This window comes from Neofelis nebulosa, chromosome 1 (assembly GCF_028018385.1).
Source record: "Neofelis nebulosa isolate mNeoNeb1 chromosome 1, mNeoNeb1.pri, whole genome shotgun sequence".
NCBI lineage: Eukaryota > Metazoa > Chordata > Mammalia > Carnivora > Felidae > Neofelis > Neofelis nebulosa.
Genome location: NC_080782.1, coordinates 243196796 through 243222907, shown reverse-complemented (window position 1 = coordinate 243222907; position 26112 = coordinate 243196796). Strand labels below are relative to the sequence as shown.

Here is a 26112-nt window from a genome sequence, read left to right as displayed (position 1 = left end):
GGCTCAGCTGGCTGAGCGTCTGACTCTTGGTTTCGGCTCAGGTCATGAACTCCTGGCTTCATGGGTTCAAGCTCCACACTGGGTTGTGCACGGACAGTGTGGAGCCAGCTTGGTAGTCTCTCTCCACCTCTCTCTCTGCCCCTCCCCAAATCGTGCTATCTATCTCTTAAAAAAACAAACAAAAAAGTGTTACTCCAGTGAACACAGGAATGATAAGAAAACAAAATAGCCTTGTTGCTGGAATGGAGGACTTTAAGTACATTACATAGAAGATCAAACCAGCCACAAGGTTCCCTATAGACTTAATCCAGAACAAGGCCCTAATGCTATTCAATTCTATGCAGGTTGAAAAAGGTGAAGAAACTACAGGAAAAAAATTTATGAAGCTAGCAGAGATGTAGAAGCTGCCATCAAGTTATCCAGAAGATGTAGCTTAGATAATTAATGAAGGTGGCTACACTAAACAACAGATTTTCAATGTAGACTAAATAGGCTTATACTGAAAGAAGATGCAATCTAGGACTATCATGGCTATAGAAGGCTGTCTGTCTTGTTAGGGGCTAAGGCAGCTGGTGACCTGAAGGTGAAGCCAATGCTCACTGACCATTCTGAAAATTCTAGGGCCCTTAAGAATTATGCTCAACCTACTGTTCTATGCATTGCCCAACAAAGCCTGGATGATAGCACATCTTTTTATAATGTGGTTTACTGAGTATTTTAAGCCCACTGCTGAGATCTTCTGCTCAGAAAAAAAAAAAAAAGAGTCCTTTCAAAATATTGCTGCTCACTGACAATGCAACTAGTCACCCAAGAGCTCTGGTGGCAATATACAATGACTTTAATGTTTTCATGCCTGCTAACAACGTCCATTCTACAGCCCACAGACCAAGGAGCAATTCTGACTTTTAAGTCTTATTTTTTTAAAAATACATTTCACGGGGCGCCTGCGTGGCTCAGTCGGTTAAGCGTCCGACTTCAGCTCAGGTCATGATCTCGCGGTCCGTGAGTTCGAACCCTGCGTCGGGCTCTGTGCTGACAGCTCAGAGCCTGGAGTCTGTTTCAGAATCTGTGTCTCCCTCTCTCTCACCCTCCCCTGTTCATGCTCTGTCTCTCTCTGTCTCAAAAATAAATAAAAGTTAAAAAAAAATTTTTTTTTTTTTAAATACATTTCACAAAGCCAGAGCTGCCCTAGACAGTGATTCTTCTGATGGATCTGGGCAAAGTAAAATGAAAACTTCTAAAAAGGATTTCACCATTCTAGGTGCCACTAAGAACATCTGTGCCTCAAAGGAAGAGGTCTATCAACATTAACAGGAGTTTGAAGAAGTTGACTCCAACCCAACCCTCATGGATGACTTTGAGTTGAGGGGCTCAAGACATCAGTGGAGGAAGTAAATGCAGATGTGATGGAAAGAGCAAACGAACTAGAATTACAATTGAAGCCTGAAGTTGTGATTGAATTGCTGCAGTCCCATGACCAAACTTTAACAAATGAGAAGCTGCTTCTATGGATATGCAAAGAAATTAGTTTCTTGAGATGGGATCTACTACTAGTGAAGATGCTGTGAAAATTGTTGAATTGACAACAAAGAACTTAGCATATTACATAAATGAAGCTGATAAAGCATCAGCAGGGTTTGTAAGGATTGGCTCCAATTTTGAAGTAAGTTCTACTGTGGGTAAAATGCTATCAAATAGCATCGCATACGACAGAGAAATCATTTGTGAAGAGTCAAAAAAATTGCCACAGCCTCCCCAACCTTCAGCAAGCCCCTCATCAGTTAGTAGTCATCAACAGCAAGAAAAGATGTTACACCAACAAAAAGATTACAATTCACTGAAAGCTCAATGATGGTTAGCACTTTTTTTTTTTTTTCATTTTTTTAAGTTTATTTATTTATTTTGGGGCACCTGGGTGGCTCAGTCAGTTAAGCATCTGACTTTGGCTCAGGTCATGATCTCGCAGTTTGTGAATTCAAGCCCTGTGTCAGGCTCTCTGCTGACAGCTCAGAGCCTGGAGCCTGCTTCAGATTCTGTGTCTCCCCTTCTCTCTGTCCCTCCCCTGCTCATGCTCACTCTCTCAATAATAAATAAATGTTAAAAAAAAAAAAATTCTTTTTAAGTTTATTTATTTTAAGAGAGAGCAAGCACAAGTGGGGGGGGGGGGGGGGAGGAAGTGAGGGAGAGAAAGAATTCCAAGCAGGCTCCGTGCCATCAGCACAAAGCCCAGGATGAGGCTCAAACCCGTGAAACGTGAGATCATGACCTGAGCCGAAATGAGGAGTCAGGCGCTTAACCGACTGAGCCCCACAGGCATCCTCCACTTTTTTTTTTTTATCAATAAAGTGTTTTTTCATTAAGGTGTGTACATTTTTTTAGACATAACGCTCTTGGCACACTTTATACACTTGATACAGTGTATAGTGTAAATGTTAACTTTTATATGTACTGAGAAACCAAAAAATTAATCTGATACCTTTTATTGCAATATTCACTTTACTCCAGTGGTCTGATACCAAACTTGCAGTATCTCAGAGGTACAACTGTACTTTCTTATTCTCTGGCACAACATTCCAGGATCATCTCACACCTTCCAGTCCAGTAATCAACCACTTCTCCACAAAGCCTTGGTTCCATTTATTACAGAATGGTGTTTAGAAACCAAAATCTGGGCACGATGTGTGTTAACCACTTCTAGGTGGACAAGGATTATGAAATACATGTATGTATGTGAACCCACACATACACACATCTATATTTCTGTCTAAATTAAATACACTGAGTTCATACCAATACCTCTGATCCCAATTCAACACCCCAGGATTCATTTTAGTAGCCTTTCTCTTTCTCCAACAAGGAGAAAACCTGCATTTGATTATCTATATTTGTTCATCTGTTTACTCAAAAAAAAAATACATCTACATTCTTTCCATTAAAGACCTAATCAGGGGAGCCGGGTTGCTCAGTCGGTTAAGCGTCCAACTCTTGATTTCAGCTCAGGTCAGATCTCACGGTTCATGGGTTCAAGCCCCATGTCAGGTTCTGCACTGATAGCATGGAGCCTGCTTGGGATTCTCTCTCCTCTCTCTGCCCCTCCCCTGCTCTCTCTCTCAAAATAAATAAACAATTAAAAAAATTAAAAAGTCGTCTCAGAACTGCTAGCTCATATCCCTGTGAGAAACACATTAACTAGATTAAAATTTTGATGTACTGTTTTTCTTGCCATTGGCTTATGCTGTCCAGTCAAGACAGTGTTTTCCAAAGTTATTTAGGGTCCTTATTTCCTTCCCCAGCCCCTTTCAGAGTGATAATGTTATTCACTTGCAATACAACTATGTTCTTTTGTTTTAAGATTTTATTTTTAAGCAATCTCTACACCCAATGTGGGGCTCGAACTTACAACCCTGAGATCGAGAACTGCATGCTCCACCAACTAAGCCAGGCCCCCATTTGTTTTTCTTTTTATGCCCTTTTATGGGTTCTCCGACACTGGTTATTTTTTTAGCAGATGAAGGGTAGAGTACTAATTCTAAAAGTCTAGCTGTCAAGTATAAATATCAGGGAAAGATGGAGTCATAGTTTTATGTATGGGAGGGAAGGTTTCCTTTCCTTGTAAAAGTAGAAGAGACTAACATATTTACATAAAAAGAAACAACAAGGAAGAAGTTGGCAAAAGGTCCCTTGTGTAAGGAAAACATGCAGGCATTTTATACAATAGTGGTTCTCAAGCTTTATGATGCATTAGAATCACCTGGAAGATTTTTAAGCACAGTTGGCTGGTCTCCACCCCTACCATTTCTGATTCACCAGTTGGGGGATGTGGAGGCTTGAAAATAGAATGCTGGGCACCTGGGTGGCTCAGGAGGTGGAGCGTCTGACTTTTGGTTTCAGCTCGGGTCAAGATCTCTCGGTTTGTGGGATCAAGCCCCACGTTGGGCTCTGTGCTGACGGAGCAGAGCCTGCTTAGCATTCTCTCCTTCTCTCTCTCTCTCTCTCTCTCTCTCTTCCCCTCCCTCCCTCTGCCACTCCCTCACTCCTTCTCTCTCAAAATAAATAACCATTAAAAAAAAAATGCGAATGCTGCCTGTCGAAATACCATAATTTCAGAATAAGTAGGTTAGAGTGAAATCAGAGTAGTTCCAAGACAGAAACATATATACATTGTTTTAATCAAGCACAAAGTTAGAAAAAAATACATTAAAATATACTGAATACTATCTATCTCCAGACCATACTTGACATTTATTCAAGGTTTTCACCTTGTCTTTTATTTTTTATTTCCCATGATCACCTTACTTTCTACCACAAGCACTTACTACCTTTATAACACTTAAAAAACCAAACTTTAAGTGTGCTTAATGTATCATAGCTTTGAGGGGCACCTGGGTGGCTCAGTAGGTTAAGCGTCCGACTTCAGCTCAGGTCATGATCTCACAGTTCGTGAGTTCTAGCCCCATGTCAGGCTCTGTACTGACAACTCAGAGCCTGGAGCCTGCTTCAAATTCTGTGTCTCCCTCTCTCTCTGCCCCTCCCCTGCTCACACTCTCTCTCCCAAAAAATAAACATTAAAAAAGAAAAAAATTTTTAAATATATCATAGCTTTGTTTATAACATTTCCTAATTACTATGATTTTCAACAACTCTTAAAAGTAACATTTATCTCATTATATTTCACAATTAAATATTTCTGGTATAAGAAAAGCTGTTAATTTTTATTTATACATCTTAGATCAACCAGTCTCCCAAACATCCTTATTTAACCTAAAATATTTTAAGTTGACCATCACAGTTGTCTATCATATAGTGAGATTTTAAATGCCCATACCCCTTTTTAATCATGTATCCCACTTCCATAAATCTTTAAGCAAATTATCAGAAGCCCAAAACAAGAAAAACTAAAACTAAGAGCAGTTAATATATAGCCATCTCTAGAAAAAAATGATCCAGGAAATCATAACACATTCTTACAAATTATATGAAGCACCTAAGTCCCTTATGTACATTCACAGTGAATGCAAAGTGTCCATAACCAGCTAAGAAAAAAAAAGGAAACATAAGAATAACAGAGAACTATGCTAGTTTATAGTCAAAATGGAAAATTTTGTTACTTTTCTGTATTTTCCAACTTGTACAATTTGTTTATAATAGGCAGTAGGGAATTTTATCAATAACACACACAACAAAAACTGGGTATGTTCACATATGTATTATGGTGATGTTCTTTTACCTCAGTTGTATTTGCTTCCGTTTTTGCAACTCTTGGTTTCTGAGTTCTTCCAATCGTCTGAGTTCTTCTTGACGCCTCATTAGATCTATAAAATAAACCACACATTAATATTTCTACCTTCTCTTTCTGTATTTTTAAATCAATAAACATATTACTGACAATATATTTAGTAACTTATTCATATTCACACACCTAGCTTCTCTTTTGTCTGTTATACCATCTTATAATGAAAGATTATATAAGCTGTATAATCAAATTACTATCTTTTGGACCTGTTTGTTTCTTCATAGGTATGAAAATAATAAAATTCATCCTTATGTTAATAAATTAAAATGGGTAGTAATTGTTTTAACATAAGGCCTAGAACATACTAAAAATGGAATAAATGGCAGACATATTTTCATGTACACTCGTAAACACATTAAAATTTTTTTCAGCAGTGAATATAAAGCACAAAAAGATGCTTTGGGAGACATGAACAGAGGACACATAAGACCAGAACACACAAACAGAATAAAAAGATGCTGCTTAAAACCAAAAGAATATCCCTCCCAAAATACAATTAGTGTTAAGATTCCTCCTATGCAAAGTCAATTTCTTATAAAAACAAGCAATGAGAGAATTCTTTCTTATAAAGGGAATAAAGGCTGAATTCTGATATTAACAAGATCATTTTAATTTTAAACAAGATGAGCATTCCTGCTGTCATGAATCTTTGCTATATCAAGAACAGGGGTTCCAGAGTAGTACAAGATGAGAAAAAGTACATTTGTTTTGCCCAAGTGCTAAAGAATCTTTGTAGGGGCGCCTGGGTGGCGCAGTCGGTTAAGCGTCCGACTTCAGCCAGGTCACGATCTCGCGGTCCGTGAGTTCGAGCCCCGCGTCAGGCTCTGGGCTGATGGCTCAGAGCCTGGAGCCTGTTTCCGATTCTATGTCTCCCTCTCTCTCTGCCCCTCCCCCGTTCATGCTCTGTCTCTCTCTGTCCCAAAAATAAATAAAAAAAAAAAAAAAAAAAAAAAAAAAAAGAATCTTTGTAATATCTTACCAAATTATTATGTGTGCATACACACATGGATCAAAAAATATTAACATACTCTGCATAGCACAATTACTGGTTGCTTTTATTTCCCTTTTCCCTTATCATGTTATCTGAAATTTCGAATGTGAACATAAATTATCTTGATTAAATGTTCCTTAACAAATCACTATTATTAAGAACATAACAGGGGTGCCTGGGTGGCTACATCAGTTATGTGTCCAACTCGGTTTCAGCTCAGGTCATGATCTCACGGTTTATGAGTGCAAGCCTCACATCAGGCTTTGTGCTGACTGTGCAGAGCTTGCTCGGGATTCTCTCTCCCTCTCTCCCTGCCCCTCCTGCATGTGTCTCTCTCAAAATAAATATGTAAACTTAAAAAGAAGAGAACATACCAAAATACTAACAGTCACAGTTAACATTCTATGAGTCAGTTACCCTAATATCATAACCATGACAAAGTAGGCATCATTAACCTTAACAAGATAATTATCCTTCCCATTTTTACAGACTGAAAACAGATCGAATTATGTATTAATTATGTCAATAAAAAAAGATTTGGACAGACAGGCCTGGCTGGCTCAGTCAGAAGATCATGCAACTCTTGATCTCGGGGTCATGAGTTCGAACCCCACGTGGGGTACACTGATTACTTAAAGAAAACTTAAAAAAAAAAAACAAAAACATTCAGACTGATTATAAATGTACTGTAGTGACACAGGTAGTAGGGACCGGGTGATTCTGTCAACATGCCAGTTGACAGAACACTTAGCTATCTTAAAAAGTCACCAAACACTACTACAATGATTTTGAACATTCAGGCCATTAGTTGTCATCCTTAACTGCTCATCAGAACTACTTAAGTACCTTTTAACCAGAAAATCTCTTGGGAGGTAGATATCTATATATATATATTTTTTTTTTTTTTTTGAAGCTCCCTAGTTGACTCCACTGTACAACCACTGAGAACCATACAACTATCATATAATTACTTTACCTGGAGAAAGCTAGTAGACACCAAAAATACATATCTACCTCAATAAGCCAAAATGTGCACAGTGTCCTATTATCACTGATTACCCAAAAAAGTCTATTCAGTATATCGTATAATAATTTTAACATGAGTTTGTAGGCTAGCTTCTCTTAAATCATGGACAAATTACCACATATAATAAATGTAAAAATATGCATTTTCTTCCACGAAAAGGATTAAGACATTTGTTTTCCAACTAGATTTTCTCCTTTTAAGCTATGCCTGTTGAGAAAACTGCTTTATCCTCTCAGACAGTATTTCCTCATCTGCAACATTGGTAAAATAATTAGCTCAAAGAACCCAACACTAAAGTTCCTGAAATTTCACCAAAGCTTATATATTAAACACTGCCAGAGTAATATCCTTCTGGGGAAAAAAATTACAAAAAAAATAGCTAGAGTGTTTTTTCCTCTGATCCAGTAAATCACAGTAACAGGTATTTTCTTAAAAAAATATCCTGGGGCACATGGATGCCCAATGTCCAACTCTTTATTCTGGCTCAGGTCATGATATCACAATCATGAGATTGAGCCCTACATCAGGCTCCATGCTGACAGCTTGGAGCTGCTTGAGATTCTCTCTCTCCCTTCCTCTCTGTCACTCCCCTACTCATGCTTCTCTATTAAAATAAATCAACATTAAAAAAAATAGGAATCCAGGGGCGCCTGGGTGGCTCAGTCGGTTGAGCGTCCAACTTCAGCTCAGGTCACGATCTCACGGTCCGTGAGTTCGAGCCCTGCGTCAGGCTCTGGGCTGATGGCTCAGAGCCTGGAGCCTGCTTCTGATTCTGTGTCTCCCTCTCTCTCTGCCCCTCCCCCGTTCATGCTCTGTCTCTCTCTGTCTCAAAAATAAATAAATGTTAAAAAAAAAAAAAATTAAAAAAAAAAAAAAATAGGAATCCAAAGGCATCCATACACATAAAGACATCAGATGTAACACTACGTTTTGTTTTTTTTTAATGTGTCTATTCATTTTTGAGAGAGAGAGAGAGAGAGAGAGAGAAAGAGAGAGAGAGAGAGCGCACGTGCGGGGTAGAAGGAGAGGGAGACAGAGGATCTGAAGTGGACTCTGCACTGACAGCAAAGAGCCAGATGCAGGGCCCAAACTCATGAGCCATGAGATCATGACCTAAACTGAAGAAGGAGGCTTAACCGACTGAGCCACCCAGGCGCCCCCGGAGCACTACTGATTACTAGACCAAATAACATTTGAAAATCCTTGCCTAATTTAATGATAAATAACATAAAATTACACCTATAATTTTAATATATCAAATACATGGGAATATAAGGAACTAAAGGAGAATACAGACAAATTTAAAATTTGATTTACTAGACTGTAGAAGTGTTTCTCAACTTAATATCCTTCATGAAAACTGAATGTATACTCTCTGATCTAACAAGTCTATTTTCTAGAAATATAAGCATTGAATCTACAGATTGTAAGGGCATATTTAGCCCCAAGGAAAAGCTGAAACACTGTATTGCACAACAAGATGCATCTTGAATACGAGATAGACCAGACAGAAAGCAGTAATAAGGTATAGTAAAATGTTAGTAACAGAATCTAAGTAGCGAACACCTGAAAATTCCTTCAACTCTATGTTCAAATTTTCTCGCAAAAAAAAAAAAAAAAATGGGGGGCGGGGGGGAACATATCCTAAATAAGCTACTGAACTTTACTTAAGAAGAAAGAATCAAGATGGAGTCACTTACGACAAGATGGGAAAAAACTCAGGCTTACCTCAGACTTCCCCACAGAAACATTCAGTGCTAGAAGACAATGAAACATACTATCAAGTACTTAAGAAAGGAAGACAGAAAAAGATCCATGAATTCGAAACACCAGTTTAAAATGTTAAGGATCACAGAGTATTTTAGAACATGCAAGAACTCAAGGAATGTTGTTTCTATGAACCCTTCTTAAATCATGAGGATAAACATCAAATGATGAAAAGACAAGTCATGACTCCTCTATTTAATAGGGTTAAGATTAAAACACATGAACACTATCAAATTAAAGAACATTAACTTGAAATGAAAACACAGTATTGAAGAGATATGTGCACTTTGATGTGCACTGCAGCATTATGCACAAAAACAAATATACGGAAACAACCTAAGTTATCTATCAATGAAAGAATGGATAAAGATGTGGTGTATACACACAATATACATCTATCTACACACCCTCATACATACAATATACATACACACACACAATGGAGTATTATTTCAGCCACAAGAAAACGAAACCCTACATTTCCAAGAACACAGATGGACCTTGAGGGCATTAAGCTCGGTAAAGTATGTCAAATAAAGACAAATGCTGCATGGTAGCATGGTAGAACTTACATGTGGAATCTAAAAATAAATAAATAAATAAATAAAATCAAACTCTTAGAAACAAACATTAGAAAAGTGGCTTTCAAGGGGCTGGAAAGTAGAGTAATCAGGGAGAGTCTGGTAAAAGGATAAAAACGTTCTGCCCTTAAGAATAATAAAGCCTGAGGATTTAATGTGTAACACAGTGGCTATGTTTTAAATAATTACTGTGTAACTGAAAACTACTAAGAGTAAAACTTGAATGTTCTAAAACACCAGAAAAATAAACAAAATCAGCCTTTATACTGAAAAAGAAAAAATTAAGTTAAATAAATCCAAACAAATCAGATGCAAAATAAATAAAAGTTGAGAGGAAAAGAGAATGAAAGAGGAATAAAATATGCCTATTCCCTTGGTTTTCTTTCCTTCAGTTATCAGGAACCAAAAGATATTTATAAAGGCAATATACTTCTACTACTTGATTTACCAGTTTGATAGCACATATAAAGAATGAAAATATAATCATAAAAAACCATTGTTGGAAGAGGAGAGAGTAATAACAAAATGCACGCAGAGTCAAATTTCATCTGTTCAAAGTTTATAACTCTAGTAACAAAGATAACACAAAAATAACCATGAAGAAAATTCAGAAACTGCTCCTATGCTGATGATCATAAACAAATGGAGAAGGGAAAAAAAAAACCTGAAGTATAATGGGATTTGGATCTAGCAAACATTAAATAAACACCAGTAAAGTACCAAAGTACAACTATTAAAACGTATCAGTGTATCCAAGAAGAATTAAGATTCACAAAACTGGGGCGCTTCCGTGGCTCAGTTGGTTAAGCATCCAACTTTGGCTCAGGTCATGATCTCATGTCTCTTGAGTTTGAGCCCCGTGTTGGGCTCTGTGCTGACAGCTCAGAGCCTGGAGCCTCCTTTGGATTCTGTGTCTCCCTCTCTCTCTGCCCCTCCCCCACTTGCACACAAGCTCGCTCTCTCTCACTCTCTCTCTCTAAAATAAATGAACATTAAAAAAAAAGTCACAAAACTTTGCTAAGGTATATATACATAAACATTCACTGAGGCACTGCTTTTACCAACAACCTGGAAAGAGAACTACAGACAAATCAACAGAGGATGAGCTAAACTAATTATACCCACTTAATAGAATATGATGCAGCCATTTAAAAACTGAGACAGGGATACCTGGGTGGCTCAGATGGTTAAGGATCCAACTCCGTATTTTGACTCAGGTCATGAGCTCATGGTTCAGGAGATCAAGCCCCACATCGGGCTCTGCACTAACAGCTCTGAGCCTGCGTGGGATTCTCTCTCCCTCTCTCTCTGCCCCTCCCCCACTCATGCACAAGCATGCTGTCTCTCTCTCAAAATAAATAAACTGAAAAATAATTTTTCTAATAAATTAAAAACAAAAAACCAAGATCTGGAAGTATGTACTACTGTAGAAAGTAAAATAATAAGGTACAGAGAAAGATAAATAGAAGACTCTTTGGTTATAAATAAATACACATACATATCTACTGACATATTCAAGTTTTCTGTTCATTAAGGGATATACAAAAGAAACTTAAAATATAGAAAAAACCTGTGATTCCTACAAGAAAGCAGAAGGGGGACAGGGGAGAAGACACATTTTCTGTACTAACTGGGTTTTCTATTTCCATGAAAGGTCAACCAGAGAGCCCTGTTTCTGTTTCTACACAGCCACAGAACACAGATTACCTAAAATCTCTCCACGACCCAATACACCCTTGCAAATGCTGTATGAAATATAAAATTATATAATAAAAGAAAACTATAAATTAAAAACAGTTTTGACTAACAATGAAACAAACTAACACTGAAACAAATTACCGGCAGATATCTGCTGAAATAAATGTAAGATGTACTTCAGCAAAAGTAAAACCAGGAGTAATATAAACTAATCAATGTGCTTTTCTAATATTATAAACCAAAAATATTGTTAACAGGGGTTATAAAGAAACATACAAAAAACAATGAAAAAACAAAAGCTCAGGGAAATAACTGCAAAATTACTGTGCTTCAGAACTCAAACTGGAGGTGCCAGGGTGGCTCAGTTGGTTAAGCGTCCAACTGCAGCTCAGGTCATGATTTCACAGTCGAGTTCGAGCCCAGAGTTGGGCTCTGTGCTGACAGCTGAGCCTGAAGCCTGCTTTCAGAATCTGTGTCTCCTCCCCCTCTGCCCCTCCTCTGCTCATGTTCTGTCTCCCTCTCTCTCTAAAAAATAAACAAATAAATACATACATACATACATACATACAATGTCCTTAGAGATGAGGCAAATCTTCTAAAAGCTCAGAAGAGCTTTATGAGGCCTAAAGAAATATTGCTCTTTGTCAACACTATATCCTCAATCAAATACCTCAGTGTCTTCTTCAACTGACATAAGTATGTGCTGAAGAAATGGCTGTTATAATACCATTTATCATCGGCAGCAACAAATAGCTTATAGTAGTATAAATGCTTCCATATTTAATCAGTTATGTGCTAAGATTATGGCATGACTGTAGACAGTGGCAAAGTGCCCAGCAGGCTCTGAGCAGAAAACAATTCATATTAGAGAGAAGTACTAGAGCAATCATGGAGCCCAAGAAACTAAATTTTTTAAAATCCCCCAGTTGATTCTCATGTGTAACTAAATTTTAAAACCATAAAACCACCAGACTAGATAAAACTGAAGGCCTCTCTTCCAGCTCTAAGCAGCAAATGATTCTGAAACCTCATCACATAAAACAATTTCAAATTTTCTGCTACATAAGAGACTTAATCTTTAAACATAGTACATGATAATAAATGAGTTCAGTTTTCTGAAGAGTAAACTTACAGAACTGCTAAGTTTAGAATCCAAATGAAACCAGAAACGTCTGACTAGTTTCTATAGTTGTTGAGCTGGATTGTTTTTTAACTTATTTAATTAGCATCAGCACAGTTAGTGACTTCATACATGTTCAATAAACTTTTACTGAACAGAAAAAACAAACACTGGACTTTTAGTAATCGAAACTCTACCAAAAGGATTTAAAAAGATGAATGATGATCACATTTTCACCTTTTAAAGAAATACCAGCTCTAGTATAAAAAATACTTTAGAGGAGACAAAGATTAAATAACAGTCCAGTAAGAAGGCAGAAATCTAGGTAGATATCTATAGTGCCTTGATCTCTGGAGGTAGTCAAAGAAGGTAGATAAATGTTTACTAAATGCTTACTTTAAAAAACAAAAACAAAAAAATTAAAGGCAAAATAGAAAGCAATCAGAGGTTTATTTTTAACAAATATAAAACTACGGGGCACACTGGTGTCTCAGTGTCCAATTTCAGCTCAGATCTTGATTTCACCGTTTGTGAGTTCAAGCCCTCTGCTGTCAGCACAGAGCCTACTTCTGGGATCCTAGGGATCCTCTGTCTCCCTCTCTCTCTCTGCCTCTCCCCCACACTCGCATGTGCACGCACACGCTCTCTCTCTCAAAAATAAACATTAAAAAAAAAAAATACAAAATTATTACAGATAGTTGAAAAAATGAGTGACAGGAATTACCAGAAGAATTTATTTGGAGAATTAAAGAAGGGGAAAGATAAACAGTAAAGATAGGCATAAGATAGGCATAGCAAGCGGAGAGGAAAGAAGTGGGCTTCTACATACATTCAAACAGCTTGTCTTATGGTTAGGTATTCGACCAGTAACTATGAGAATAAACTATCACCCATTATGATTGTTCTTAAAAATTCAGTCAGCTCTAGGGGCACCTGGATGGCTCAACCCAGCTCTTGATCTCGGCTCAGGTCATGATCTCACGGTTTGTGAGATCGAGCTCCAAGTTGGGCTCTGCGCTGACAGAACAGAGCCTGCTTGGGATTCTCTTTCCTGCGTCTCTGCCTCTACCCCGCTCACGATTTCTCACTCTCAAAATAAATTTAAAAATAAAAGTACAAGTTTTTGTTCTAAGGGAGCATCATTGGCTCAGTTGGTTAAGCATCCAACAACTCTGGATTTTGGCTCAGGTCACAATCTCACAGTTCATGGGATTGAGCCCTACATCGGGCTCTGCACTAACAGCATGGAGCTTGCGTGGGATTCTCTCTTTCTGCCCCTCCACTGCTCATGCACATGTGTGAATGCTCTCCCTTTCTCTCTCAAAATAAATACACTTTTTTTCTTTTACATTTATTTTTGAGAGACAGAGTGAGACAGAGCACAAGCGGGGGAGGGGCAGAGAAAGAGACACAGAATCTGAAGCAGAATCCAGGCTCTGAGCAAGCATTCAGCACAGAGCCCAAAGCAGGGCTCGAACCCATGAATCATGAGATCGTGACCTGAGCCGCAGTCGGTCACTTAACCAACTAAGCCACCCAGGCGCCCCAATAAACTTTTTTTTTTTTAATTTTTATTGGTACTCCACTTAGTTAACATACAGTGCTATATTAGTGTCAGGTGTACAACATTTGGTATGTGACTTTTGCCAAATCTGCATACCAAGAATTACCCACTGTGCTTCTCTTTTTGCCAGCAGAGTCATCTATCTTCTACAGGCAAAATTTAACCACTTTAATAACATCCAAGAATACTACTTATGTAGGCAAAACTTATTTTAGTAAGTTCTGTGGTTTGGTTTTGTTTTAATTTTTCAACGTTTATTTATTTTTGAGACAGAGAGAGGCAGAGCATGAACAGGGGAGGGGCAGAGAGAGAGGGAGACAAAGAATCCGAAACAGGCTCCAGGCTCCGAGCTGTCAGCACAGAGCCCGACATGGGGCTCGAACTCATGGACCGTGAGATCATGACCTGAGCCGAAGTGAGACGCTTAACCAACCGAGCCACCCAGGCGCCCGTTTTTTTTTTTTAAGGAAGTTCTCTTAGAAAAAGGAGATTTTTGTTTCCGATACAGTGAGTTCCAGCTACCTTCTAACTCATAAACAGCAACTTAAATAGTATGTGCCTTAAGAAAAAAAAAATCATACTATATCTATATGAAACCCATTTTTACCTTGCCTCATTAGCATTAATTGGTGTTCATGCCTAGCTGCTTCCATTTCTGCTTCCAGTTTCTCTTTGGCTTCTCTGATGTTTCTATCAACCTGCTCACGCTGCTGCTTTTCCATTTCGTCAAGAGCCTTCCATCGAGATGCATACTCAAATTCAAATGTCCCAGGTTGAGCAAAACGTGGTGGCTGTTCTCTTTCCCTAAGAGTTTACATTTGAAAACATACAGAAATCTATGTTTAACAGGCAAAAAAAACAACAAGTAAGAACAACAAGAACTACCATTTAGCAAGCAGTTACAATGTTCACAGCACTGTACTGGGCAAGTACGCTACATGAATTACCTCATGACAATATGGTAATCCATGTTTTAACAACCCTGAGTTTAAGAAACTGCCCAAGGATGCCCAACTAGTAAGCACAGAACCAAGATTCAAAACTAAGCAATCTGATACTACCTACAAGCTGCACTCCCCTAATTATCACCTTCAATAAGGCTTTCTGGTTTTCCCTCAACAATTTTATATAAGGCAACATGCAACACAGGAATCAAACATCCCCTAAATAAATTGTCTAGAATCAAAGTTGTTCTCTAAAAGTAACTTTTAGGGGCGCCTGGGTGGCTCAGTCAGTTGAGCATCTGACCTCAGCTCAGGTCATGGTCTCACAGTTCATGAGTTCGAGCCCCACATCAGGCTCTGTGCTGACAGCTCAGAGCCTGGAGCCTGCTTCAGATTCTGTACCTCTCTCTTTTCCCCCCTTTCCCCGCTCATGTTCTGCCTGTCTTTCAAAAATAAGTAAATGTTAAAAAAAAAAATTTTTTTAAGTAACTTTTAGGCATAGTAATAAAAGCGAATAGTTTATTGAGTGTTATGTGCTAGATTAATTGGCTACACCAAAAAATAAAGGCCTAAACTTATTACAATTGTAGTTATTTAATACTTGTTTTTCCTTGTTAGACTGTGAACTCAATGAGGATGTGAAATGTCTGTTAAATGCTATACCTCAAATACCTAGCACGTTATCTGGCACACTGTATATATTTAGTATTTATTTCTTGAATGAATGCATAAAAGATGAGCAAATGACCAAAATAATTTAAAAAAAAAGAATGACCTATGAATGTACCTGAAATTCAAAGAATTTTTTCAATTATTCTTGCCTATAATAGCTTCTATTAAAAAACATTGGTAAGGTGCCTGGGTTGCATAGTCAATGGAGTGTCCAACTCTTGATTTTGGCTCAGGTCACAATCTCATGGTTCTGCACTGTTAGTGCACAGCCTGCTTGGGATTCTCTCTCTCTCCATCCCTCCCTGTTCATGTGCACTCTCTCAAAATAGATAAACTTTTGAAAATAAATAAATAAAATTTAAAACATTGGTAAGAACATAATCCGTACCCCACCAATAAAGTATAGATGTCTCAACGACAAAAAATATACATTTCCTGCAATCCTAAATTTTAACTTTCATTTTAGGGTGGGGAGGGAAAGATGGGTAGGTAAGACAAATTTGGGAGATAAAGGGGGAGGTCGTCAGAGGTAAAAATGTAGTCACAAGAAACAGCTTCAAATATTTTTAGAGGCACATAAAATAAAACAAAGTTAACTATGATCTAGGTATTCTATACCTAAAAAATACTTTTTCTTTTTTAAACATGGACTGGGAAAGGGGAAAATTGGGGGAATCAACCATGCACTAATTTTTCTGAAAGAATTATTTATTATTCAGTAGTTCCTAGGTCACACTTGGACTATAATTGTAAATATTAAAAAATCTTAATTTTCTCCAGGGAAACACTACTGAAACAATATGGATTTGGGGAGTTAAACTAAATTTGAATCATGGCTCTTATGCTGTGAACATTCCCTTCTAAGTACAACTCTTTAGTAGTAAAACTGGAAATATAATGAGATCTTGTAAGGTTTGCTGGGTTAATTAAACCATTATATAAGCAAATTTTCCTATATGCATATAAACTCCACTTTTTGTAACACCCTTACAATTCCAGTTCTCTAAACCCTGAATCCAGAAAGTATGCTCTAGTTCAAATTTGTAATGGTAAACTATAACCAGAAAAAAAAGTCAAGCATCTAGGAAATCAGTCTTTGGAAAAAAAACATATGAGAAATCAAATGGGTTCTGAATTATAACTGATCCTTCTCTCCTAAAATACGTTCTTTCCTTGCTTCAAGGACACACTGCTGGCTGATCCCCCTACACCAATGACTGTTCCCACTCCTGTCTTTGCTAATTCCTTCTGATATTCCAAACCTCTATATATTGGAGTATTCCAGGGCTCAATCCTTTGACACAGTTTTCTATCACACGTGGTAACTGCAGCCCAGAGAGCTCATCTAAATTCCAGATGCAAATCCAACTACTAACTTGACATCTCCACTTGGGTGTTCAAAACCATTTCAAACTTAACATGTCCAAAACAAAGTTCCTGAACTTCCTCCCCCCAAACTGCTCCTCCTACAGGATTCTACAGATCAATCATTAGCAATTTCCTTATTTCCAGTTACTTCAGCCAAAAACCATGTAATCATGCTTTTTAACTCTTTTTCTCCCACATCCATCAGCAAATTCCAAAGTCTATTTTCAAACTATATCTATCCAGAATCTGACCACTTTTCACCATCACCACTGTGAGCTCCTAACTCATTTATCTGCCCGATTCCACCCTTGGCAATCTATTCTTAAATCAATCGGTAGCCAAAAAGCTTCTGTTAAATTTAGGTTTAAGTCACTACTCTGCTCATTCCTTTCTCATACAATACAAAAAGCCCAATCAGCTCAGTACCCAGCAAGACACAACAATCTGCACTCCTCCCCAGGTTTTATCTCTACCTCATCTCTCCCTCCTTACTCACTATGCTCCAACTAAATGGGCCTCTCTACTGTTCCTAGAATCTCTCCAGAGTCTTCCTTCTTGGACTTTATAGTTAACTATTTCCTGTGCTGAGATCCCTATTCTCTATTCCATCCACGTCTAATACCTACATAGCTAGCTTCCTCCCCACCCCTTCAAGCTGTTAATCAAACGTCACCCTCTCAGGTAGGCTCCCCAACCACCTATACAAAGAGCCACACCACTCTGCTCACAGCATCCACTTTCCCCTGTCTTTCTGCCGTATTTGTTCTACTAACTTTACTGTTTACCTTCCTTACCGCCCCAACACAGCCTGAATTTCTGGCCTATTTTGTTCACTGAAACATCTCCTGTACCAGGCATGTAATAAGCACTCATATTTCTCATTTAAATCAACCATAAAGAAAAACATTCAACTGCCCTATAATCAAAGAACACTAAAGTAACATGAATAAAATACCATTTTGAACATCAGCTATCAAATCCTAAAATCATAACATCCATTTTTTGTCATGATAAAGAAAAACACCTTTATACATACCAAAGAGTATAAATTGGTATGTTATTTCTGGAAAACCATTTGCCAGTATTAATTTTAAATATGCATACCCTTTGATCTAAGCTTTTAGACCATACATATACCTATACATCATATGTTAACCTTTAATACAGGTTTTGTAATTTTTGATTCCTTATTTCTTGTGTGACTCCACCACAAGAAATGTCAGCACCAGGAGGGCAGAAACAGTTCAGAGTTGCACTGACTGCACCTAGAATAGTGTCTAGCACAAAAGCACTCCATTATTTGCTGAATTCATGCATGCTCGTGTTTCATCTACCATAATGAACAAGTGATTGGTTAAAAATAATAAAATATATTCATACAGGCAACTTATGTAAAAGTATTTCTAACATATCGAGCAAAAAGCAACTAGTACAAGAATAATACACATTTTGAAAACTGGCTATTTTTCTTTTTTACCACTAGGAGTGCTTATCTTGTGCCACATTATCTAACTAAGATCTCCCCTGCTTTACCCCCACCAAAAGTCTCCCTTTAACCTGTAATGTAACTAAAGCATACTAATTAAAAAAATATTTTCATGGTATCTAAATTATATTGTGTCTCTGTCATAATTACTGATAGTATCCATCTAGCTACCTACTCCGGTCCCAGTTATAAAAGCAGACTTTCCTAAGTTAATGTTCTGCCCATTATATACAAGAAGAGCATTCCATGTAGACCAGGCCACTCTATTAACCAGATTATATGACTGAACAGAAAACCTTCTAATCCAACAATACTTGATAATAAATGTCATGTAACATCCTTGAAAGCACATATCTAAAAATATCTTTATTAGTAAAATCTTACTTATGATATTGTTGAGTTTTCTGCATTAGCTTCTCTGGCAAGCCATCTTCATCATCAAACTGCTCCATAGGCTCCACAATGACTGGACGAGGGGTCCTGGATAGGTAAAAAGCATAAGAATTAATACAATGCCTAGAATTAACATCCTCCTAGAAATTCTTTATACTAATTCCAAGATACATGCGGCGCCTGGGTGGCTCAGTCAGTTGAGCGACCGACTTCAGCTCAAGTCATGATCTCACAGCTCATGAGTTTACGTCCCACGACAGCTCAGAGCCTGGAGCCTGCATCAGATTCTGTGTCTCCCGCTCTGCCCCTCCCCTGCTCATTCTCTCTCTCAAAAGTCATAAACAAACATTAAAAAAAATAATAATTCCAAGATACATACTTGGGAAATTTCTTGAGAAAAATGTCTCAGAAGTTACCATATATACTCTATTTTTTTTTTTTTTTTTTTTTTAATATTTATGAGAGAGAGAGAAAGACACAGAGCACAAGCAGGGGAAAGGCAGAAAGAGAGAATCCGAAGCAGGCTCCAGGCTCTGCGCTATCAGCACAAAGCCCAACACGGGGCTCGAACTCACAAACCGCGAGAGCAGGACCTGAGCCAAGGTGCTCCCACCCCCCCCCATATACTCTTAAAATTAGTCAATAAACATTTGCTGCACCAGATACAAATGAACGTTAAAGTCAAACAAAAATGAACGCTTGTTTTTAGAGCACTGCCTATTCAAAATGACAGAGGAGTAAATCAACAACTGTGAACCTACATAACCACTGTAGTTAATTTTTACACAGCACGATGGAAAAGAATGAGCACCTGATTCATATTTTATGTATGTGGAATTATTATCCCCATATCCCACCATCCCAAACTCCCATATCCAACCACCTTCCAGCCTCCCTGCATCTAACCAGTCTTGTTCAGAAAAGTCTTTCTAAAACCTAAAATGACATCTAAAACACACTGGCCAAGCAGCCAAGCAAAAAGAGGAGAGAGCCAGAAGACACAACACATTCAAGGTAGAGGTTGGGGGAAAGAGGAGACAAGAGTGGATGATCAAAGATATGACTTGTAAACCCTCCTTCTTTACTACTTTCCTAAGTAAAACAAAAGGATGGGAAAGTTCACTGAGGAAGACAAAACAGGGAAAGGAAATAGAATGGATGATATGCTGACATCAAAATTTTCCTTGCTATTAACTTTGTTTGTAAGGATTTTATAGCCAAGAGCAAGATTTAAAAACTATACCACCAAAAGTACCCATGTGTGTTTGGTACAAACATTTTCTTGTAGCTTTGACTGGACTCATTTCTAAAATGATCCAACAGTATTTTTACCATTTTTTCCAAATTAGCAAATACCAGGACTGATTTGTTTTCAATGATAACTGAATGCACTGGATTCATTTTTGTGAAAGTGGATTTGATGGCCTGTCCAAGGAATGGATTACAGATCATCAGCTGGCTGAGAAGCACCCTAAGGATTTATAGATCCTGTCAAACTGTTGGTGATGACATCATCATTGGCACACCTGAAATGTTGTCACTGCTACCATCACAGTCCCCTACATGTCATCTCTAATAATACCTCTGGAGGGCCTGGGTGCCTAATCCAGTAGAGAAGAGGCTTTGGTTCTTCCTGCTCCTGCCTCCCAATTATCACACTCAAAATATAGCATATTCATTTGACAGGATTGAACCATCATCTGTACATGAAAATCCACATCAATCTTTCTTATGATCAGTGCCTTCTACTGATAACAGAGCACCTCCTCTGGTACTTGCAGATGTTTTTGTTGATTATGTTCACCTTTTGGAACTATGTAGGCCTAACCACAAATAAAAAATCTTTGCCTAAGTCTAAAAAAAAAAAGAAAGAAAGAAAGAAAGAAATTTTGTTCCTATCAGTCTCTTACCATGTAAGTAACAGTAAAATCTATACTGCCTTCAGAAAAAAACAAATCACTTAACTTTTGCAGCTTTAACATAAGAACTAAGAAGTAAAAGGGCTTTCTGGATTCTAAAAGCTTCCCTTTACAAATAAAGATCCTGAGAGTAACAAAGACTTCAAACTCTAAACTGTTATTAAAAACGATTATTAAAAATGATTCCTGGGGAGCACCAAGCTGGCTCAGTTGGTGGAGCATGCAACTCTGGTTCCAGGTTGTGAGTTTTGAGCCCTACACTGGGTATAGAGATTACTTAAAATCTTTATTTAAAAAAATTATTCCGGGACTAATGAAGACATTTTAGACAGAATAAGAAATAGAAGCAAGCGCGGAATACCTTGGGGTGACAATGAGATTATAGAAACCGCAGATAAATTAAGTGGGAACCCAAAAGAAAAGAGCCTTACAGGCCTCAATTTTAAGGGTGAGACCTCATATCTAACATCTAAAAGCAGAAGTGTAATAAAGAACGAGTGGGGGGCCTGGGTGACTCAGTTAGTTAAGCGTCCAACTTCAGCTCAGGTCACGATCTCGCGGTTCGTGAGTTCGAGCCACATGTCGGGCTCTGTGCTGACCACTCAAGAGCCTGGAGCCTGCTTCAGAATCTGTGTCTCCCCTCTCTCTGCCCCTCCCCTGCTCACACTCTGTCTCCCTCTCTAACAAACAAATAAATAAAATGAGTAAATACAGGGGCGCCTAGGTGGCTGTTTGTTAAATGTCTGACTTAATCTCAGCCCAGGTCTTGACCTCAGGGTTGTGGGTTCAAGTCCCACACTGGCCTCCACACTGAAGCTACTTAAAAAAAAAAAAGAATGAGTAAATACAGCCTCATAGATCATATGCAAGCCAACAAGGTATGAGAAAGCAGCTGAGAGTTCCTGAGCCCCTGGGAGGATGTGTTACTTCTAAGAGGACCCAAAGAGGCCCAGGGACAAATGAACAAAATGCACTATATGGACCACTTACCCACTGGAAGCCACTGCAGGACCACACACACCAGAAAAATGCGGCCGGGTAAGAACTACATCTGAGCAAGGCCAACAAAGAAAGAAACTCACACTCCCCCTATTTCAATACCAGAAGGCCTCTACCATCCAAAAGAAAAATCAGAAAAGGAGACTCAAGAAGGAAAACGTACTAAGCAAATCATCACACTCAGAACATGACAGAATTACTCAGAAATGACAAAATTAATTTTATGAAGTCAAGGAAATGATGAACAAAATTAGAGAATATAATGACATCTCTACTATACTCCCAAATAATGCTGAGTTTGTAACAAAAATTTTTCAATTTTCAACATACAAATATGGGCCACCAGACACAAGACATCAGAGTGAATACAGCTCTCTGAGACAGAATTTAACCAATACATACAAATGTTATATATATATACCTACACCTAGGATTCCATTTCTAAAGAGATACATGACTAAGTGAGCAAAGATCAGTCAGTCACAACCACGTTCATCACATTACATAAAACAAAAAGACCATATGTAGGGTTCAAAAGACGTCCTTAAGAGACTCTTACTTTTGTTCGTTGGGCTTTATGTTAAAATGTGAACATTTATGGTTTCACTGTATGCACCACTGCCTGTAAAAATTCCTTTTGTCCATTATCTCACACATCTTATTTATTTCACTTTGATCTTTCTGTGTTAAAAAAAAAAAAAGGATTGTGTTGTTTTGTTTTTGAAAATATTTATTTTTGGGATAGAGACCACGAGTAGGGGAGGTGCAGATAGAGAAAGGGACATAGGATCCGAAGTAGGCTTGGCGCTGACAACTAAGAGCCCACTGCAAGGGTCGAACTCAAGGATGGGGAGATCATGACCTGGGCCAAAGTCGGACGCTCAACTGACGGAGTCACCCAGGCACCCCAAAAAAGTTTTTAAAACCTAACATAAGTTCTGTTTATAGGTATAATTACTAAATTTACTCTTTTTAGTAGTGTAGAAAAATATTTCATAGGTATAAAGACTAAAAGGAAACAAATCCGTGATCAACCATTAATGCTCAATCTGGAGGTTCTTATGTGTAGAGTTTCTTCTTCTCCTCACTCTGCTCTAAACTAATCCATCACTGGTTTAGCTATAATACTGATAATTGTCCAGAGTACGTTTTATAGAAGTCAGTGAGTCCTGTGAAATCCTACCATTTGGAAAGGACCTCTGATTATGTTTCATGAACATCTCTTCAGATTTTCCTTTCTGCTAGATACATATAATTTTACACAGAATAATTCACCTGTCCATGCTTTCTTCAGACATCCTTTATCATTCAATATAAAATGGCACCATTTCAGATGTATGCATGCACCATAATTTTTAACCATACTTATTGGTGGACATTCAAGGTTTCTATGTTTTCTGAAATGAAACAGAATGATTAACATAATTGTGACTGGGGCACATGGGTGGCTCAGTCATTCAAGCATCCTACTCCTGGTTTCAACTCAGGTCATGATTTCATGGTTTTGTGAGGTCGAGGCATCGGGCTCTGCGCTGGCAGTGCTTAGAATTCTCCCTTTCCCTCTCTCTGTCCCTCCCCCACTCAACCCTGTCTCTGTCTCTCTCAAAATAAATAAACTTAGAAAAAATATATATTTGTGACTGATCTTTCCTCACTTGTTCAGGTATCTCTTTAGAAGCAGAATGGTGAGAACAAGGTATTATATATATTACTAAAAACATGATGACTTAAAAGATGACGCAACCTTTTGTGTATGCAATTAAAAAAAGGATTATGTAAGGACAATTTGGTTCACTACTAAATTCTTACACACATACAGCATTTTTGCAGGGTTTTGTCAATTTTAGTCTTTAATATAGCTGAGAATTGAAGAGTAATGATAAACAACTCTTAGGATGATAAAATAAGTTTTATGACAGAGGAAAAATAAAATCACTAGGACCTATAGGATCTCAGATTACAAATAACCCAATGGACCCATATGGTAAATTTTATGGGGAAAAAAAGTTTATTTAATATTCTTTTTGTTCTTCTGAAAACCACTAATAAATAATAAAATATCAACCTTTATAAATACTTCTCAAAAACGAAAGTATAAAACTAAAACTGGACCCAAATGACACCAACGGTGTAAAAGTTATAGGTGCTTTTCTGGAAAGGTAAATAAATAGTAATTCATACTTCCACCATCAGCAGGTATGGCTAGATACCTCTTGTGTTTCCAATTTATATAAGCAAAAGCAATATTACAGTATTGTTTTTATTAAAGTATTTCTTCTGAATCTAAAAGAACCCCATTTAACGGAAAGATGTGATGAAGCAAATAAAATGATGGAAAAGTAATCCCTGGAAAGTAGGAATATAAGATAGGAAAGGTATGAAAAAATTAATGTATTAATCCCTTATCTGCTTAAAGAGTTAACAAAATAGGCCTGAAACAGCTATCCCACCATGCTAACAGATAAGGCTGATTTTCTGTGCCAAAACTGTGCAAACAATGTGGTTTATGTTGAACACAAACCATCTAAGCTTTTTTCCTTCATGAAGTCCTAAATTCTGGTATTTTGCCAGGTAAGTGGGAACTTAAAAAACCAACCACCCTCCACCCCACTCCTTATATATGGACATGGCTACTAGGATCAGTTAAACTTCACCTGGTAGTTAACACTTCATTCTATTGTCTCAACTAGTTGCTGGCAGAATTAAGCCAAGTACTTTTCCAACTCAACTGGAAAAGGACTCTTGGAAAGCTTATACCTAGTTTCCTCCAAACTTTACCTGGTGTGCATTTTTCCATTACTGATTTTGCTCTGTATTCTTTTGCTGTAATAAATCTTAGATGTAAAACTATATGCTAGGCCTGAGTCCAACTAGTGAATCATGAAACCAAGGAGACTTCCAAGATACACCTGTAAGCACACTTATCAAATATAACTTTTGCTGACATACTCACATTTTTATTTCCAGTCTTTTTTTTCTGATCAGTTTCTTAACACAAGCTTGTAGTATACATCTAGTCTTGTCTTGCGTCCCTTTTTTTTTTTACTTGCTACATTGTTTTATTTATAGAAAATAAATATACATTTTTTTTTAAATAGGTTCCACACCCAACGGAGGGCTCGAACTCATGACCCCGAGATCAAGAGCCACATGCTCTATGGACTGAGCCAGTGATGCACCCCTATATATATTTATCTACATGAATTTAAGTTTTTGAGCAGTAGTTAGCACAGATGCATAGTCAAAGGCCCTGCCATAAACAGATGTGGAGTTTGCAATGTGTTTATAGTTTTGTTTGTATCATTAATGAGATATAACTCACATACCATAAAATTCACCATTTTAAAGTGTACAGTTCAATGGGTTTTAGTATGTGTAACCATCACCATGATCTAATACCAGAATACTTTTATCGCCCCCAAAAAAACCCCAAATTCATTAGCTATGAATTCCCTATTTCCCTGAACCTCTAGTCTACTCTCTTCTCTGTGGTATATACTCCCTTTAAAAAAATTTTTCAGGGAACCTGGCTGGCTCAGTCAATAGAGCATGTGATTCTTCTTCTCAAGGTCATGAGTTCAAGCCCCACACTGGGCACAGAGATCACTTAAAAAATAATAAAGGAATTTTTTTCATGAGTTACATTTCCTGATGTCATGAAATATTCTTGAAAAAATACACACTAATCCACTATAAATATGATATACTTACTCAATTCTCTATTAAGAAATTTAGATGTAGCCAATCATGATAAACCAGATATAAAGCGATACACCAAAGTTTTGAGTCAAATACTTACTTAAAATATACCTCTATTATAACAGTAAAACAACCTTAAGGTTTTTATACTCAGTAACTAAATACCTCCAAGTGACCAATTTCCATCAGCACCAGGAGTCATAACTCACATGACTTCACTTTCACTCACTGGGTATTTTTAAACCTTTGCCAATACATAAAATTAAAAAAAAAAAAAAAAAAGGGGGCACCTGGCGCCTGAGTCAATCATCTGACTATTGATTTCAGCTCAGGTCATGATCTCATGAGTTCCATTAGAAGGCTTAACTAACAACAAAGTTCCTGAGCAAGGAAGAGTCTCTAAAAAAAATAAATCACTCCACCTATAGCACAATATGAAAAGAAAGGATGAGGCGCCTGGGTGGCTCAACCGGTTAAGTATCCAACTTTGGCTCAGGTCATGATCTCATAGTCGGGCCCCATGTTGGGCTCTGTGCTGACAGCTCTGAGGCTGGAGCCTGCTTCAGATTCTGTGTCTCCCTCTCTCTCTGC

The 26112-nt window shown here is 37.7% G+C and overlaps 1 protein-coding gene across 2 annotated transcripts in view; it reads right to left on the bottom strand.

Annotated features, from left to right (window-relative positions):
- Positions 1–26112, bottom strand: part of PSPC1 (paraspeckle component 1) — a 105379-nt gene that overhangs the window by 65323 nt on the left and 13944 nt on the right. For both annotated transcript variants that reach the window (XR_009250260.1, XM_058690546.1), the window contains exons 3-5: positions 18896–18991; positions 14649–14845; positions 5228–5312 (exon numbers count right to left, since the gene is read on the bottom strand). Coding sequence is in view for 1 of the 2 variants with exons in the window: in XM_058690546.1 (XP_058546529.1) it covers positions 5228–5312; positions 14649–14845; positions 18896–18991 (378 nt within the window). In the remaining variant the exon portion in view is untranslated. The remainder of the gene's footprint in view (positions 1–5227; positions 5313–14648; positions 14846–18895; positions 18992–26112) is intronic.